The 18,647-nt window shown below is 35.5% G+C and overlaps 2 protein-coding genes across 2 annotated transcripts in view; both read right to left on the bottom strand.

Annotated features, from left to right (window-relative positions):
* Positions 1 to 2,934: 2,934 nt before the first annotated feature.
* Positions 2,935 to 13,841, bottom strand: hadhab (hydroxyacyl-CoA dehydrogenase trifunctional multienzyme complex subunit alpha b). The gene is made up of 20 exons (XM_058749843.1): positions 13,723 to 13,841; positions 12,860 to 12,901; positions 11,952 to 12,022; positions 11,735 to 11,868; positions 11,491 to 11,629; positions 11,124 to 11,243; positions 10,926 to 11,028; positions 10,347 to 10,469; positions 10,088 to 10,206; positions 9,939 to 9,995; positions 9,510 to 9,619; positions 8,209 to 8,343; positions 6,022 to 6,193; positions 5,859 to 5,945; positions 5,645 to 5,785; positions 5,487 to 5,555; positions 5,028 to 5,223; positions 4,027 to 4,141; positions 3,750 to 3,895; positions 2,935 to 3,629 (listed from the first exon to the last, which is right to left on the bottom strand). The coding sequence occupies exons 1-20, from the start codon at positions 13,787 to 13,789 to the stop codon at positions 3,484 to 3,486; spliced, it is 2,292 nt and encodes a 763-aa protein (XP_058605826.1). The 5' UTR covers positions 13,790 to 13,841; the 3' UTR covers positions 2,935 to 3,483.
* A 3,275-nt stretch (positions 13,842 to 17,116) lies between these two features.
* The window catches only part of slc30a1b (solute carrier family 30 member 1b), a 3,699-nt gene continuing 2,168 nt past the window's right edge, over positions 17,117 to 18,647 (bottom strand). Inside the window, exon 2 of the mRNA XM_058749844.1 lies at positions 17,117 to 18,647. This exon is cut by the window's right edge and continues 34 nt beyond it. Coding sequence (XP_058605827.1) covers positions 17,828 to 18,647 — 820 coding nt within the window. The 3' untranslated portion in view covers positions 17,117 to 17,827.

Below are 18,647 nucleotides of genomic sequence, written 5' to 3'. Positions count from 1 at the left end.
AAGGGGGCGGAGCTATGCTGGTGTCTTGGCCCGGAAGTTTTTTATTTAAAATATTAAATGTATTAGAAATAATACATTAAATTAATATGAATACATTAAATATTAATAAATAAATTTTCAATTTATTTAAAATGCTGCTAAACCATTCAAACTTTTTCAAATATGAGAAATAATACATATTAAATACATTGATATTAATACATTAGATGTTAATAAATTTCATAATAAAATTATTTAAACTATTTTATTACTAGACCATGTTGAGGTTCTAACCAGGTTTGTTGGTAAATGATAATAATCTCTGTTGGCAAAAACATTTTAATGCAAGCTAAATAGACAACTGGCACCTTTTTGATACACAGCATTGGAGGATGTAGGTAATAAAAAGATGAACATTGTAATTATATTGCATACATGAAATAATGTTGTAGTTAAAACCAGTTGTTTTCTATTTTGTAATGTACAATTTCCTTTAAAATGTTGTAGAAATTATGTACAACTGCGAGTATAATCAATATTTAATGAAAAACATTTTCCTTAATTGCAATAAAACTGAAATATGAATGTTTGATGAAAAACTTGACAACTGAAAACAAGTTGAAGTCCAAAAATTACTAAAACTAAATCTATTAAACCTAGACAGAAATATATATACACACACACACACACACACACAGTGGGGCAAAAAAGTATTTAGTCAGCCACCAATTGTGCAAGTTCTCCCACTTAAAAAGATGAGAGAGGCCTGTAATTTTCATCATAGGTATACCTCAACTATGAGAGACAAAATGAGGGGAAAAAATCCAGAAAATCACATTGTAGGATTTTTAAAGAATTAATTGGTAAATTCCTCTGTAAAATAAGTATTTGGTCACCTACAAACAAGCAAGATCTCACAGACCTGTAACTTCTTCTTTAAGAGGCTCCTCTGTCCTCCACTCGTTACCTGTATTAATGACATCTGTTTGAACTTGTTATCAGTATAAAAGACACCTGTCCACAACCTCAAACAGTCCAACTCCAAACTCCACCATGGCCAAGACCAAAGAGCTGTCAAAGGACACCAGAAACAAAATTGTAGACCTGCACCAGGCTGGGAAGACTGAATCTGCAATAGGTAAGCAGCTTGGTGTGAAGAAATCAACTGTGGGAGCAATTATTAGAAAATGGAAGACATACAAGACCACTGATAATCTCCCTCGATCTGGGGCTCCACGCAAGATCTCACCCGTGGGGTCAAAATGATCACAAGAACTGTGAGCAAAATCCCAGAACCACACGGGGACCTAGTGAATGACCTGCAGAGAGCTGGGACCAAAGTAACAAAGGCCTCAAATCCTGCAGCGCCAGACGTGTCCCCTGCTTAAGCCAGTACATGTCCGGCCCGTCTGAAGTTTGCTAGAGAGCATTTGGATGATCCAGAAGAGGATTGGGAGAATGTCATATGGTCAGATGAAACCAAAATATAACTTTTGGTAAAAACTCAACTTGTCGTGTTTGGAGGAGAAAGAATGCTGAGTTGCATCCAAAGAACACCATACCTACTGTGAAGCATGGGGTGGAAACATCATGCTTTGGGGCTGTTTTTCTGCAAAGGGACCAGGACGACTGATCCGTAAACGAAAGAATGAATGGGGCCATGTATCGTGAGATTTTGAGTGAAAACCTCCTTCCATCAGCAAGGGCATTGAAGATGAAACGTGGCTGGGTCTTTCAGCATGACAATGATCCCAAACACACCGCCCGGGCAACGAAGGAGTGGCTTCGTAAGAACCATTTCAAGGTCCTGGAGTGGTCTAGCCAGTCTCCAGATCTCAACCCCATCGAAAATCTTTGGAGGGAGTTGAAAGTCCGTGTTGCCCAGCGACAGCCCCAAAACATTACTGCTCCAGAGGAGATCTGCATGGAGGAATGGGCCAAAATACCAGCAACAGTGTGTGAAGACTTACAGAAAACGTTTGACCTCTGTCATTGCCAACAAAGGGTATATAACAAAGTATTGAGATGAAATTTTGTTATTGACCAAATACTTATTTTCCACCATAATTTGCAAATAAATTCTTTAAAAATCCTACAATGTGATTTTCTGGATTTTTTTTTTTTCTTCTCATTTTGTCTCTCATAGTTGAGGTATACCTATGATGAAAATTACAGGCCTCTCTCATCTTTTTAAGTGAGAGAACTTGCACAATTGGTGGCTGACTAAATACTTTTTTGCCCCACTGTGTATATTTATTTTTTTAATTAAATGAAAATTAAATAATATTATAAAGGACAAACACATTTCTAAATGATCAAAACTATGAAACTATGATTAAAATATGAAGAAATACTATAATAGTATATAAATATGTAAATAACACTGGTCCATAAATATATTTATTTCAAATATCAGTGCAATAATGTAGTCAGCTGGTGACTGTCACAAAATTAACACCTCCAAAGTTGATTTCTTCATTTAATTAGCAAATTTCAACGGATCAGGTGTACATTTCATTTATTTATTACTGATCCACCGAGCGCCCCCTGTTGGAGATCGCGTTTTCTCTTTATAAGAAAAAGCCAATATCAATAACATTGACCTTTCCACTCTATTTAGTTTATTGATTGCACTTCAGCAGATATGTAGACAAGACAAGGACATATTATACTACAATAATGATCTAAATTAAATGTACTGTTTTCTGCTGTAGTATTCAAGTTACTATAACGATGCTGTACAGCTATAGTTCAGTTAAATTGTAATATACATCCTGTTTTTTATATAACTGAATCAAGTTTGTTATTATAAAATGTTATATTTCATAGACATTTTTAGTACATTATCACCCTGTTTGAAATGCATCATAACAGCTCTACATCATGCTTATAAGTTCTCATGGCCTAAATTGTCCCATCTGTAAAAACCACATGGAATCAATAAAAACACCATAATCACAGAAGACTTGAGCATTTCATTTAATTCACCAACATTAGTTTTTTTTTTTTTTTTATGTGAGGCCACGTTCTATGTCCAGAGAGACAGATTGAGCATCAAAGCTCACTAAAATTTTACAGACAAGTGCTTTTGGACTATATCCTAGAAAACATGAGGAAGAGCATTAGGTTTTGATTTTGACACCAGGGCTGTACTGGAATGCGCCTGACGTCTCTGCCTGTACAGTTTGTACACAATCATTAGAAAACAATTTCACCTAAAGAGTTCATTAATATACAAAAACAACTCAAAAACGAATTCGTTTAATTCAGTAAAAGGCTATCGCTTGGCCAAAGTCTACCTGCATATTAGTCATTCACATGGCATCTTACAGGGAAAAGTGATATTTCATATTGTAATATGTGATATTATGTCTGTTTTAAGGAACAGAAAGGCCCTTCACATTCTGTATTCTTGCTTTAAGTGCACAATCGCGATCTTTTTTTTTTTTTACACGTAAATCTCTGAAACTTCAAAGAAGTAGTAATGGCACATGACGGCTAAAGTCACTTGTGAAATTTCTTGCTCTGATCCTTTGCGTGATCGAGCAGCAGCTGGCAAGGCGTAAACTGGTTCCCAAAGACCTCCTCAAACCTTCTCATCTTCTCCACAAGTTTGTCTGCGCCAAAGCTGTCCACAAACCTGAAGGGTCCTGCAATTCAATAATTAACATAATGATGGGACTGAATGCATATTATCCTTTAATTTTTTTTTTTTTTTACAGATTAAGGATAAATTCATATCCAAGTAAATCTAGACTTTGGACTCTCACCTCCAAGGCAGGGTGGAAAGCCAAGACCGAACACGGCCCCAATATCACCCTCCACTGGACTGGCAAGGATTCCCTCTTGCAAACACAGAACAGCCTCATTCACAAAACGGGACACCAACCTGTACTGAATATCTGAGTCTGAAGATCTGGGTGGAGAGACAGAAAGCAGCAGTGATGACAAAAATGATGAATTACCCTACTACAGAACAATAACACTGCATCTGTCCTGATAAAATGTTACTTTATGAATTGAAACTAAAGACTCTGAACAACTTACATAGCAGCGTTTGGCGTCAGCTTGTATGATTCCAAAATCTCCAGAGCTTCTGTGTTCACATCCCTACGTTTAAGTCCAGGCTGGTAGATGTAGCAGCCCTTGCCTGATTTACGGCCTAGTTGCAAATAATGAAGAAATAATTTATATGACAAATTATACTGAATATGTGAAGGTCACTAAAGGACGCTAAAGATTAAGAATCAAAGGGATAGTTCACCCAAAAATGAAAATTCTGTCATTAATTACATGTGACATCAGGGGTTCAACCGTAATTTTCGAAGCTACGAGAATACTTTTTGTGCGCAAAGAAAACAAAAATAACGACTTTATTCAACAATTCGTCTCCTCCGCTTCACCCTATAGTGCCATTTTGTAGAGTATCACATTTGTAAATGTATTTACGTTGTTTGCACTTTGATTTTCTTTGTTTTCTTTGCACACAAAAAGTATTCTCATAGCTTCGTAAAATTACGATTGAACCACTGATGTCACATGGATTATTTTAACGATCTCCTTGCTACGTTTCTGAGACGTGTAAGGATTCTTGCTGTCTATGGGAGGGTCAGAGAGCTCTCGGAATGCATCAAATATATATTTTAATATCTTAAATATCTTAGAGGTTTGGAACGACATGAGGGTGAGTAATTAATGACAGAATTTTTTGGTTGAACTATCCCTTTAAATGAGTATTTAACTGCTGACAAAATAGACAAATTAACACTACCAAAATAAAACAAATACATACGAAAACATTAGACTGTATTTAACAAATATTTTTTACATTTTCTAATTGTATTTAATATTATTATTTTATTATGATTTAATATTATTCTTTTCCAGTAATTACAACTTAAATTTTTCAAATGTTATTTTATGCTTTTGAAAACTTATCTTTGAAGATGATCCATGCGTTCGCATACTCTACTTTGAAGGTTCAGCTGTATGCAAACACGTTCACATCAAAACTGAAGCATACTTTGTCCTTAAGCGAAAAAATGTACCTTTAAATCCTTTGTCCACCATGCTCTTCAAAACTTCAATATTTCCCCCTCCAAATCTGGAGCCGAAGGCCTTGCCGAGGTCTTCAGCCACATGAGCTGCCACATCAATGCCCACTTCATCAGCCAGGGTTGCAGCACCAACAGGGAAGCCAAAGCCTGTGGTCAGGGAATCTAGCTTCTTGGGGTCGACACCTTCCTATACAGTATATAGAAAATACAAAGATCTGCATATCAGGCATGTTACTTTAAGAGTGCCATCATAGCCTGGCTTTTTTTATATATATTCCCATCTGTTGTAAAAGAGTGTGTGTGTGTGTGTGTGTGTGTGTGTGTGTGTGTGTGTGCGTGCGCGTGTATGCATGCATGTATGTATATATATATACACATACATACACACACACACACACACTTTTACAACAGATGGGAATAAATGAATAATACAGAAGGAAATTCACAAACCTGCAACACACGCACCGCCTCAGCCAACATGGGAGCTAAACATCTGGTGGTGTAGAAACCTGGTCCATCCTGAAGACAAACATTGCAATTTGTTATTCCAAAACATTTTAATGGATTACAGACTCATAAAATGGGCATTTTGAAAATATATGTCTCACCCCAACAACGATAATGACTTTGCCTTGTCTCAGGCCGATCGCCACGGCTGAGGCTGTTGTGTCCTTGGAGGTTTTATCAGTGGTGATGATCTCCAGTAGCTGCATCTTGTCGACTGGAGAAAAGTAGTGCATTCCAATTACCTGAAACAAAACAGGATCATGTTCGAGATCGTCTCTAAACTTCACATGGTGGCCAAGAACTCAAGTTTCTTACCTTTTCAGGTCGCTTGCTGACAGCTGCAATATCTTTGATTGGTAAAGCAGATGTGTTGGTAGCAAATATACAGTGTGGAGGAATCACCTGGAATGAGAAAATATGGTATCATCAAAGCTTCATTATTTAGGAGAATTTGAAATCTTGTTAGATGTTAACTTACTGCTTCAACTTCTTTTAGGACTTTGTGTTTGATGCTCAAGTCCTCAAAAACAGCTTCAATGATCATGTCAGCTTTATTAAAGCCATTGTAGTCAAGCTGCCCTGTTAGGTTGGAGAGAATAGTGTCCCTTTCGAATGATGTTATACTCTTCTTCTTAGTCTTGTCATTTAGCCTGAAAATAAAATAAAGTGAATACAATTAAATAAAACTAATAAAAAAGCCAATAAAATATAAACAGAAAAAAAATGCTTCTCTCCCACCATTAAAGCAGCTTTAACTTAGCTTAAAGGATTAGTTCACACAAAAATGAAAATTCAACCCATAAGACTTTGATTAACTTTCAAAACAGAAATTAAGACATTGTTAATGAAATTGAAGAGATTTGTCCATCCATTGAAAGTCCAGGAAACCAAAACTTCCAAAACAGTTCATAAAGGTGTCATACAACATCCATATAAATCGAACACTCTGATCCAGTTCTTAATATCACTTTATATGATGAACAGACTTAATTTAGGCTTTTATTCACATATAAACCCTATTATTGATTTTTTTAAACACAGATTTCAATAAAAATCTTAATTTGTGTTTCAAAGATTAATTTTAATTTTACTATCATTTGTATATTCATTAGTTCATTATACTGCAAGGGATAACAAAAATAACGACTTTATTCAACAATTTCTTCTCTTCCGTGTCAGTCTTTGATGCACGTTGACAAGAGTACCACGATGCATGTGTGTGGTGCTGCTGACGCAGGAGCCGCATTCTGACGTAGAACCTGGATACGCTGTGGCTTGTTTACAAGCAGAGGAATGCACACTCATGCTTTTCTTGGTACTATCACGGAAGATAAGAAATTGATAAATAAAGTTTTTTTTCTTTGCACACAAAAAGTATTTTCGTAGCTTCATAAAATTATGGTTGTCACTAGGGCTGTGACGGTGAGGAAATTTTCCCACCGGTTAATCGACGTGTAACAACACCGGTATCACCGTGGTGGGGGGCCGTTTGAGTTTTCCCTCTTTTCCTTGCTTTCCTTCGGTTTTAAATAGCTTGTAAATGCACCGTGTGCATTTTACTTTCACTTTCAAATTTGCGGCAATTCTGAAAGCAGTTGTTTTTTTTTTTAGTTCATTTGAGTTTTCCCACTTTCCTCCTCTTTTAAATAGCTTGTAAAAGCACCGTTCGCATTTTACTTTCACTTTGCAATTCGGCATCAATTGCTTGAATTAAATTCAAGCAACAACAAAATACAATGTAGAACATAGCCTAAAACTTTTATTAACAAAACGAATAAAAATACACCATGCTATATGCCAAATATAAAATAATAAATAACTTACAAATTACTGAAAATCAGTAAAGACTGAGGAACAAATAGCCTAATTAAAACGTAGAATGTTTATTAGTTTATTAGCGGAGGCACGGACTGCATAGCCTACACCTTGATGTAAAATAATGGGAAGAAATTACAGTTTAAATAAAATAAAAATCAGCAAATACCGTGGAACCAAATAAATGAGAAACGAATGTTAAAAAAAATAAATAAAAAAAACTTCCAATATCACTTTAGATAGGCTAAATGGCAGGTCAACAGACTTTTCAAAATCCAAAATATTTTTAAAACGGGCGCTTTTACATTTGTTTTGAAACTCTTCTGCCATCGTCTTGTCTGTCTCACCTCACTCTTCTTGTCAGTCAGCTCGACTCACTCTCCTCACGTGATAAATGAATGAAATCTGATCTGTGATTCGCGTTCGTTCGGTGTGCTGCACTGATCAGCTGCGTTCAGTTTTAATTGTTGTGTCTGTTCTTTAAACTGAACTAAATGATTTTATTACTATTAAAAAAATCAAAATGACGGTGAGGGACGGTGCTGCGGTGGGCAAGTGACGCAAGCGGGGTTGCGGCTTAACACCGGTATCACCGCCAACACCGTCTATCGCAGCAAGCCTAGTTGTCACATGGACTATTTTAATGATGTCCTTACTACCTTTCTGGGCCTTGAATGTTTCAGTTGCGTTGCTGTCTATACAGGGTCAGAAAACTCTCAGATTTCATAAAAAAAAAAGTTAATATGTGTTCTGAAGATGAGCGAAGGTCTTACAGGTTTGGAACAACATGAGGGTGAGTAATTAATGACAGAATTTTAATTTTTGGGTGAACTATCCCTTTAATACTCACCCTTTATAGACTTGCTGCTCTCCACGACTGAGTCCCTCCAGTGTAGTGTCCTTAAGAATGGTGTGAACGCCTTTATCTACAGACACTTGAACAATGCCAGCACCCATCAGCCCTGCTCCTAAAACAGCAAGTGTTCTGCAAACAGAAAATCAAGAAAAATTCATTACTATTTTACAAGCAACAAACATAAATCATTAAAGCCGCAGTCTGAAAGTTGCCTCTTTGTCGCCATCTCTATTTGAAACCTGAAATTGCAGTTATTTGCTCAATTATTTTCTTTACGTGGGTTGTCGGCACGGCTCCAGTGTGGATGAATCTAATGTTTTGATGTGTGGCTGTCAGTCACCACACTGGTGCGGAATCACAGATTCTATCCTACGTCTTGGAATATATGACCCAAATAAGAATTTTCACTGGATATTGTCATTTGAACAAGTAACTAACAAGTCTGCCACTTTTGTTCTGACCAACTGAGTAAAAAAAAAAAAAACAATAAAATCGCGCTACCGATGGTGATTAAATCTAATGATCGGTTAGCTCATATCACATCAAACAGTGCAAATTATTATTATTGCTATATTTTATTCTCAAATTATTAAATGTTAACAACATCAGCATTGCGTGACTGTGTATGTGGTGTGTATTAGAGTTACAATTTCTGTGCAGTCTAATCTCTAATTGTCACATCATTCCAATTTCGCATGAAGAAATTGTTTTAACCCAAAAAGCTAACTATTCTCTTTAAAATACAAAACTTGTGAAATCCCATGTAGTTTATCTGTAATCAGATGCACATGTAAAACTGGAATATAGTCTAATTTCAGTCACTTACATGCATTTCATAAACACATAATCCTTTCTGGATTACAATCCGCCATCAAAATGATCAATTTAATTATTCCAGCTGCTGTGAGAAAAGGCTGTAAATGATCCACCACCTGCAGCATCCTCACATGCAAAGGCACACTAGCCGGGACTACTTCTTTATGTTTACAGACATGACATAATGACGCAGTGCCATGCTCGAATTTCCAGCGAAAACCTACCAGTACCACTCAAATTAGAAAACATTATTATAAACTCGGGCTAAAGTAAGGCGATAGTTTTGAACACTGGCTGGTTATATTCTTGCTCAAAAATAGATTTTGGATCATTTTTAACCAAAAAAAAAAAAGTTACAGACTGCAGCTTTAAGTAGCTGCATTATAAATTCTTATAAATTATTTATAAATTAAGTCATGCAGCAACCGTCAATCTACCTCATAAATTTACATATGATAATTGAGTAAGAATATACATACTTTACTTCCTTTTCAGGGGTTCCGAATCGATTCTTCTTGCATGTGACCTGACCGTGGTAAAGGCCAATAAGTGCTTTAGACTCAGGGGTCATGGCTAACTTGCCAAAATTCTGAAATGGAAATGAAGAGTGCATATTACATTTTAATACTATACATTGTCTTTCATTTTAACCACAGCTTGCATTAACCAAATATTATTATTAATGAAAATTGACAGATAATTCAACATGCTTTCAGTTGCAAAGTTCAAAATCCTCCTGAAAAATACACCCGATCAGACACACGGGTGAGGTTTTGAGGAAAAAGGCGAGAGATGTCTAGTTAAGTGGAATAATTCATGGGATATTGTTCATTAAATCAAGTGTCGCAAGATTCAGGTTTATTGCAGAATAGAACCGATAATAAACAGTTTAAACACTTTCACAGCACCTGTGCCTCAGCCAGGTAACCTGCAGTCGGACACTGTTCTAGACCAGCCTTCACACACTGAAAGAGAAAACAAGCAGAACATCATTTTCTATTTCTACCATGATTTAAGATAACACATCACATTGAGCACAGAATAACAAATATCATACTTCAATTATTTTCAGTGGGGCAGGGTACAGTCCCTTGGTCTGATTCATGACTTTCTTCTCAACTGTATTGTAGATCTGCTGTCTCACAAACGGGTAACTCATGACGTAGTCTTGAATTTCTGCAAGGAAATAATTAGATATACGAATTTCAGCGATAAAGCAAAATTGTAAAGGCAATAGTCTGAATTTTGCAAAAGCCTAATTAAATTGTAGTTTCAAAATGATTTTAGACACATAATTGACTACTGCAAACACTTACTCTGCATCAAGCCCTTTTCTTTGGTAAGTGGGATTTGCTTCCTAGAAAGCCCCCTGGCAGCCTCCACAGCTACTTCCTCCAAGTATTCAATGGTCCTCTCCTCTGGACTCTTCAATCCAGGCCCTGTTTTTTAAAATAAATTAATACTTTTATTCAGCAAGGATGTAATAAATAGATGAAAAGTGACATGAAAGACTTTACTGCTTATACAAAAAAAATATATACTTTCTATTTAAGAATCCTGAAAAAACATTATGGTTGTCAAAAAATATTAAAATATAAATATCAATACTTATATTAATATATATATATATATTTTGAGTAGCGTAACAACATTGTTTCAACATTGATAATAATAATAAGAAATGTTTATTGAGCACTAAATAAGCATATTAGAATGATTTCTGAAGGATCACGTGACACTGAAGACTGAAGTAATGACTGCTGAAAATTCAGCTTTAACATTACAGGAAAATAATTTAACTATATTCAAATAGAAAAAGTTAATTTAAATTGGAAGAATATTTCACAATATTACTGTTTTACATACACAATTGCAATATGCAGAAATTGTTTTACCTAGAGTATCCACCAGCTGGTGAACCAGTCCCATTTTCTTGGCTTTATCTGGACGGATGCTCCTTCCTGTTAGCACCATATCAAAGGCACTGGGAAGACCAAGCTGTATAAAACAAATGTGCAAAAACAATCAGACTCGAGTTGTGAGGAATCAATCAAGAGAATCATTACTAAATGTGATTTTGGCATATTGCTGACCATTTTGGGCAATCTCTGTGTTCCTCCAGCTCCAGGCAGAAGGCCGAGCATGACCTCAGGGCAGCCCAGAACTGTCTTCTTACTCTTGGTGGCTATTCTGTACTGACAGGCAATAGCAAACTACAAAGACAAAAAACACTATCAACACTGTATTTTTTGCAGAACTAAATGCTAACTCAATTTTGGTGCTGAATTTAGGTTTTTTGCTTCTCAGTTATCTGATTTATTGTTTGTATAACTAATAATCATCAACAAATGATAAAACATATCCAGAAAATTCTACAAATTAGGTCCAAAATTTGACTGTAATCCTTATGCTCACCATGTGGAAGAAGAAAATTACTACAAATACACACAAATCCAATACCTCTAATCCTCCACCAAGGCATGATCCATTAATGGCAGCGACAATAGGCTTAGGAGACTTCTCAATCTTCTCAAACATCCTCTGGCCCTCTTGAGACAGGCCTGTAACCTCCTCTGCAGTCTTACAGGCCTGAATCATGCTAAATACATGGTACAGAAAAAAAAAAACACACACAGGCAAGATATCAGCATTGTATTTGATAATGATCACCACAATCAGTTAATAAACATATACTGATACTAACTTAAGGTCTGCTCCTGCAATGAAGCAGCCAGGTTTGGATGAGATGAGAACAACACTCTGGACAGCGTTGTTTCCCCAAATCTCATCCATAACTTCTGTCATCTCCCTTTGCATTTGAACAGACAGCGTGTTGACCTAGACACCACAAAAACACAATATGACACATTATAATATCATTTGAAGGCATAAATGCATGGTTTTGAGGAGATAATTATTACCCGTGCACTGGGGTCATTCAAGCGGATCACAGCTACATCTCCCTTGATCTCATAGTTCACATGTGTACGAGCTGAGAAAACATTGAGAAATGAAAACCAAAAAATGTGTGTTTATAAAAAACACAAAATACATGTTATACGTATACATGCATACATATACATATGCACACACACACACACATACATATATATATATATATATACACATATACACACACATTTATAATTAGTATGAATGATATAACAGTTATAAATACATTTTTTGCTGTGCATATTCATGTGTGTGTATATTATATACACGTATGGATCAAAGGCATCAAAACAATAAGACTTTAATACAGCTTTAAATTTATATTATAATGTGTTCTGTTTATTTTATCATTTCTGAGCAAAAAAATGATATCATACATTTTTATCATGATTAAAAGGGAAAAAAAAAACGTAATTTAGTGTAACCAAAAAATCTTGTCATGCATATTAAGAACAAGAATCATTCAATGACATTGAAATACTCACAGTGCAGCCCTAAAATACTAATTAACTGTCAACTTAAATATTTATCAATTTTTGCCACAATCCTTCAAACCACTATGTATTTGTATTTGTCAACAAAAAGTTCAAATAATATAATTACAGAGTATAATTCAGATCACTTTTTCATTTATATACTTTAGGTACAGGTCAGAATAAGTATATGTTGACAATGAGAAATTTTAACAATATTTTGAAATGTTATTTTCACAAACGTTATTTGAAACATTAAAATAGACACATTTAGAAGCATTTAATATGTAAAATCACTTGATGTGGTCCCCAAAATGGGGCATCTCATCTTTTATCCACATGTATATAATGTATATATACACACACACTTTCATTTTATTTTATATATAATATAATAATTTTACCCATCATACTAGCAGCAACTCTAAAGGTCCGTCTGGTGACACCTTTATTGGATAAAAAAAAAAAGTTAATAGTGATGATATGAATATATGTAGATGAAATCAAGGAAGGTTCTCAGAAGTCATACCAAATATAAAAGACCTCTAATCAGTGAGGGTCAAGCCAGGATAAGTTGAAAGACAGTGAAGATAAATTACACGCAGAATGTAGACCGTCCTGTAGAGGACATTACTCCAGTAATACAGTCACAGATGAACTTTAACCTAGTTTCCCCTTAACCTACACTACAACCACAATGATAATGCCATACACTTCCCAATGATGATGAAAACATTATAAAATTAATACAAAGTGTCTCTGTAAATAAATCAGACTTATTAGACATATTTTAACAATAATTCTTATATTATGTATTAGAAACCAAGTAGCAGGTCTCTTCCAAACAACCCCGATTACACTAGTTTTCAATGGCAGACGACTGCATATTAAACACGTTATATACATATTTATATTTATTCGTTTTGTGCTGCATTAACAGATAATGGCCAGTATTAGCAATCTGAATGGGAACAGCATGCCAGTGCGCTAACTCTACTGGGAATAAAATAAAAATGGCATTTATGAACGCCAGCGTTTAGTTGCATACACCGTAATATTACTGCAATGTAAACTGCACGAGCATGAAACTTATACAGTCACAAAACATTCATCGCTAGACCTTGAGTTAATTAGCAGTTGAGCTAAGCTACTACAGTGGAGGATGCCTGAGATGACTCTTCAAAGTGGTTTATTTATGCAAGTGTCAAAGCGAAATAAAATAGGGATGTAGAGAAATGGAAGAAAAGACTGTAGATGTGTGAAGTACCTGGAAACAGGGTATATCTTCTGGTTGTGAGTCTGGAGAGGGAACCGAGGGCTCGTACGCCGGCCATGTTTGGAGGTCAATGTGTGTAATGACAGACTGCAGGCGGAAGACTGGAGGAGGAGGAAACATGTTTTTGACTACACAGCCACAGACCTGCTGATCACGAGCAGCCCACCAGCTCTATAACACTACCTCAGGTAATGAGTGAATGTATAAAATGTGAAAAAAAAGATCATTTAATTAATAATTAAATTAATTCATTTTATATTTGCATAATTATAGGTTACTAATTTAATTAGCTTCACAAATCATATGGATAAAGCAAAACAGGGACATACAGTACTAACACATTTGAAATTCATGTACATTTTACTTTAAACTTTTTACTCAATAAGTTATGCTTAAAATATAATTTTGCATCACTTTAGGAAAAAATAAATCAGCAACAGAGGGATTCTGGACCCCCAGTTTATATATCTACATAGGCCTGCATATTATTTTGTGCATGTGGTTTATGATCATTTAATGCATGTTATTTTAGTATCATTAAGATATTAGTTTTTATTAGTATTTTGAATGAATTTTCTGTTATATTGTCATTTTCTGTTATATTTTTCTGTTTTAAATTTTATTTTTATTTCAGTTTTACTTTTAGTTAAGTACACTGTGCAATCAGTTGCAACTCTGTCAATATCCCCACAATTGCTTGAAAGCCTGCAATGTAATGTTCATGCAATGTAATGTTCATCCACAAGATGGCAAACACGCAATAAAATGATCTCTGTAAGACACAGTGTATGGTAGGCCATTAATAATTGCAGTAACTTTCTAATTTACTCGTTATTATTTGTACAGTCTGTATTTATTTCCCCCACTCCTCTTTATTGTTACTTTGCTTTATTTCTTATGTTGTAACTAAAGTTTCTTAAAGGTACAGTTCACCCCAAATTAAAATTCATAATATTCTCCCCTTCAATGCCATCCTACATGTGTGGCCTATGACGTCCTCTCTTCTGCAGTACACAAAAAAGATTTTTAGTCAATATTTTGGCTCTGTAGGTCTATATAATGCAAGTTATAGTGACCAAAATTTGTAGTTTCATGTAAAACCACCACAAAATAATCCATATTATTCCAGTGGTTTAATATACGCATGCCTTCTAATCAGTTTTGGATGAGGTCAAACCCATTTATGTATTTATTTATTTATTTATGAATGATCTCTTTGGTGATCATAATTGCAAGGGGTTGCAACATTGCAGTTACGTTGCCAATAAATCAAAATTGCCAAAATATTGCTAATACTTGGGAACATTAGGATATTGTTGTGAGTTGCTAATTTGATAAGAATTTGTGCTTTTGCAACATTGCAGTTACATTACCAACTAAGCCTCACTCACACCAAGGACAATCACTACATAGATAACTATAACGATAACTATATTAGCACTAACACACGACAGCTTTCTGTTTATTATAAGCATGTGCTGCAGTTGTGTCCTCCTCAAGCTCTTTAAAGCAGGATGGATTCTGATTGACATTTTTATCCTTCATTTTGAAAGACGTTTTAATAATATCGTTCCACTGTGCCGTGGTGTGGATTCAGCTATTATTTTAAATTTACAAAGATTTCTAACACTATATCTTTATTGTTATTAATATAGTTAGTGCCCTTGCTGTGAATGAGCTTTTAGTAAGTAATGAAAGGACTAAAAAGTATGAATAAATTATGTAGCTGGTATGTCATGTGTTTACTGGAAAGTAATATCAATAATGAAGCACTATTGTACTGATCAGGCAAAAGGTTGTGTTCTTCATATTTTGTTCTTGCATGTTACAGTGGTCTCATTGTAAGGCTTGTACTTTCACAACGAGTTCCATCTGAACTCGGGACCGTTCTCACATGATAAACGCGGTCATCCCCAGCCCCTTCATCATACTCTCAGTTCAACAGTCAGTAGGTTCAAGTGAACTTTTCCACATTTAACCTGCTTAAGAAGCAAAAAAATCCCCTTACAGATGTACAGCAATGCAAACAGCACAAGACAGTGATTGCTGCATGAGTGTCAATAACTGTCAATCAATTATTAATTGTTACAATAGTAGACACACATCAGGTCTCTTATCCTAGAGAATTGATTTGAAGACTATGCAATGACTGAATAAGAACCATTCTCCATTGTTCTGAAACAGGGCCCCATACACTGCTTTACTGATTGCATCACACTGCCCTCATTAAGTGCTCCCCACCCTTATCCCAATACTGTTGTTTCATAACAAACATTCCCTGATCCTCCACATGGCCATGCAAGAGTAGAAATCTATTTAAAGAATTCAACCTATCACTAAAGACTTATCTCAGTGTTTGTGTGCTTTTATATGAGTGCAGTTGGTTCCAAGGTTCATTAAAGACATGATCTGTTTGTACAGCTGTGCAAGGAGCAAGATGTCATTTTGTGCGAGAGGACGCCACTGACTGCTGCATCTCATGTTTAAATCAGGGACAGTAACGTGGGTGACTCATAAACCAAATAACAGAATATTAGGTTCCTTTTGCAGCATGACTCAAAAGATGTGTTCTATAATAATCATGTATATTTTAATAATAATCTCTAGCATATCTTAAAGAAATAGTTTGCCCAAAAATAAAAATTTGCTGAAAAATGATCCACCCTCAGGCCATCCAAGATGTATTTGAGTTTGTTTTATCATCAGAACAGATTTGGAGAATGTAGCATTACATCACTTGCTCACTAATGGATCATTTGCGGTAAATGGGTGCCGTCGGAATGAGAGTCCAAACAGTTGATAAAAACATCACAATAATTCACACGACTCCAGTCCATCAATTAACATTTTGTGACATTAAAAGCTGTATGTTTGTTTAAATTTAAAAACTTTTGACCAAAATACCATATTCATAATCCATAATAATACTTCCTCCAGGGAAAAGGAGGGATCCATCGATCCCCTGTTGTCTTCTCACATCAAAATGTACTGGCATATTTGTTTAGAACAGTACTCAGAACAGAAACAGTATCTGTGCATATTTCTCTCCTGACTTAGACGAGATAACTTTTTCACTGGAGAAAGCAGTGTTATGGATAATTTAGCAGTTTTTTTAACTCTCATTCTGACGGCACCCATTCATTTTTTCATTTCATTCAAATTTGAATTTTTAGGTGAACTATTTCTTTAAAAAGAGAATCAAATGATAAGAGAATTTTCTTTTTTTTTAAATAAATGTAATAAATGTTTTCAATAAATAAACATGATATATTTCTGTGGATTATTTAATATATTTGAAACATTAAAAAAATGTTTACAATGAACAAAATTTGAATATTATTGGAATTTTTCTCATTGTTGAGCATGTATGCCTGCATTTGTTCGCAAAAGTGTATGATAGTTTCATTAAAAAGAAAAACACTAATACAACATGAATTTGAATATTCTTGGATTATAAATTTAAACTATTTCTGAAAAATAACATCTCCTATTAATATGCATCAATGTCTTCATTTATCATATGTAAAGTGACCTTTAATATCTATCCATATGGCAATCAATAAGAAACAACATACAAAATATGGATAAAGTTGCATTCAGTTTTTATATATCAGGTTTATTATATTGAACACAGCATGAAATCTGAAGTTGTTGGGTTTAAGAAACAACATACTTCTGCAACAAGCAGATTTGAAATAGTCTTTAAAAACACACTAATTCACCAGGAATATTCTTGGAGTATAACAAACTATTTATGAAAAAATAAATATCTGCTATTATTAGGCATCAATATGTCTTCATTTGTAAATACGTATAGTGACCTTTACTACCTATCTATCTAGTAATCAATAAGAACCAATATACATAATATGAATAAAGTGGTTTTCATTTTTTTATATATCAGGATTACATACAGAACACAGCATGAACTGATGAACTGAATGTTGTTGGGTTTAACAAACCCAGCTCTCTAAAAGACACACTTCTGCAATAAGCAGATTTGAAATAGTCCAGACAATTGCCCTAATTTTTCCTGCAACAGCAGCTATGAGCAAGTGGACGTGTGCAACCCATGCCATATAATGTTCTTCTTGACCTAAACCGTTGATTCCATCTCTGTATGAACAGTATCCTCCACTTCCTTCCGATCAGACCATCCTACAGTGTACCTGCAGGACTTTTCTTTACTCTTGGTCAACTCTGACTCTGGCTTAGCCCTTTTAGTGGGATTACAACATAGCTTGGGTTTGCATTGACTTCGACAGGAAAGCTCACACTGAGAGTCACCAAATCCTTCAGAAATGGGAGAAAATTCTGGCTGAACAGTTGTAGCATGGATGCCTTCATCGTGGAAGATGTCTTTAATGCGCTTGGCAATGTCCATGTAAGAAGCTGGATCCGTGCATTTGATGTGAGCGGTTGCAATAATGCGAGACCCAGCCAGCTGCCAGATATGCAGGTCATGAATGGCCTTAACTCCATCCAAGCTCCTTAGCTTCCCATTCAGCTTGTGCATATCGATCTGTTTGGGTACTGTTTGTAGGAGAATCAGAGCCGACTCCTTAAGGAGAGGGAAAGTTGTGTAGAGCAAAATACACACCATTATTATACATAACGTTGGGTCCAGGTAAAGCACCCAGCATGGTCCGGCCACAGAGACAGTTCTGGGCATCCTGTCGGGTGTTTTGGATATGCTCAGGACTGTGGTATTAACATGTTGGTGTTCAGTCAAGTGGCTGCTACGGCAGGGGTTGAAACAGACTGAGTCGCTGTGGCATGGTGTCCACACAAAAGTGAAGATCAAGGCGTTGACTACCACAGTGACGGACCCTAATGCATCACCGAGCACGTGAAGGAACACCCCACGCATGTTCATCTGGGAGGCTGACTCAGAACTGTGATCCAAGTCCTCCAAC

This window comes from Onychostoma macrolepis, chromosome 17 (assembly GCF_012432095.1).
Source record: "Onychostoma macrolepis isolate SWU-2019 chromosome 17, ASM1243209v1, whole genome shotgun sequence".
NCBI lineage: Eukaryota > Metazoa > Chordata > Actinopteri > Cypriniformes > Cyprinidae > Onychostoma > Onychostoma macrolepis.
Note: the sequence above shows the minus strand (reverse complement) of the source record. Positions and strands in the feature narration are given on the sequence as shown.

What these genes read in the sequence shown, in the direction of transcription:
- hadhab (XM_058749843.1), bottom strand. Translation starts at nt 13,789, where the DNA reads ATGGCCGGCGTACGAGCCCTCGGTTCCCTCTCCAGACTCACAACCAGA. An exon ending in CACAGAGATTGCCCAAAATG is followed by an intron (nt 11,029 to 11,123) that starts GTCAGCAATATG and finishes TGTTTTATACAG; the next exon opens with CTTGGTCTTCCCAGTGCCTT. An exon ending in CTGACGCCAAACGCTGCTAT is followed by an intron (nt 3,896 to 4,026) that starts GTAAGTTGTTCA and finishes CTCTCCACCCAG; the next exon opens with ATCTTCAGACTCAGATATTC.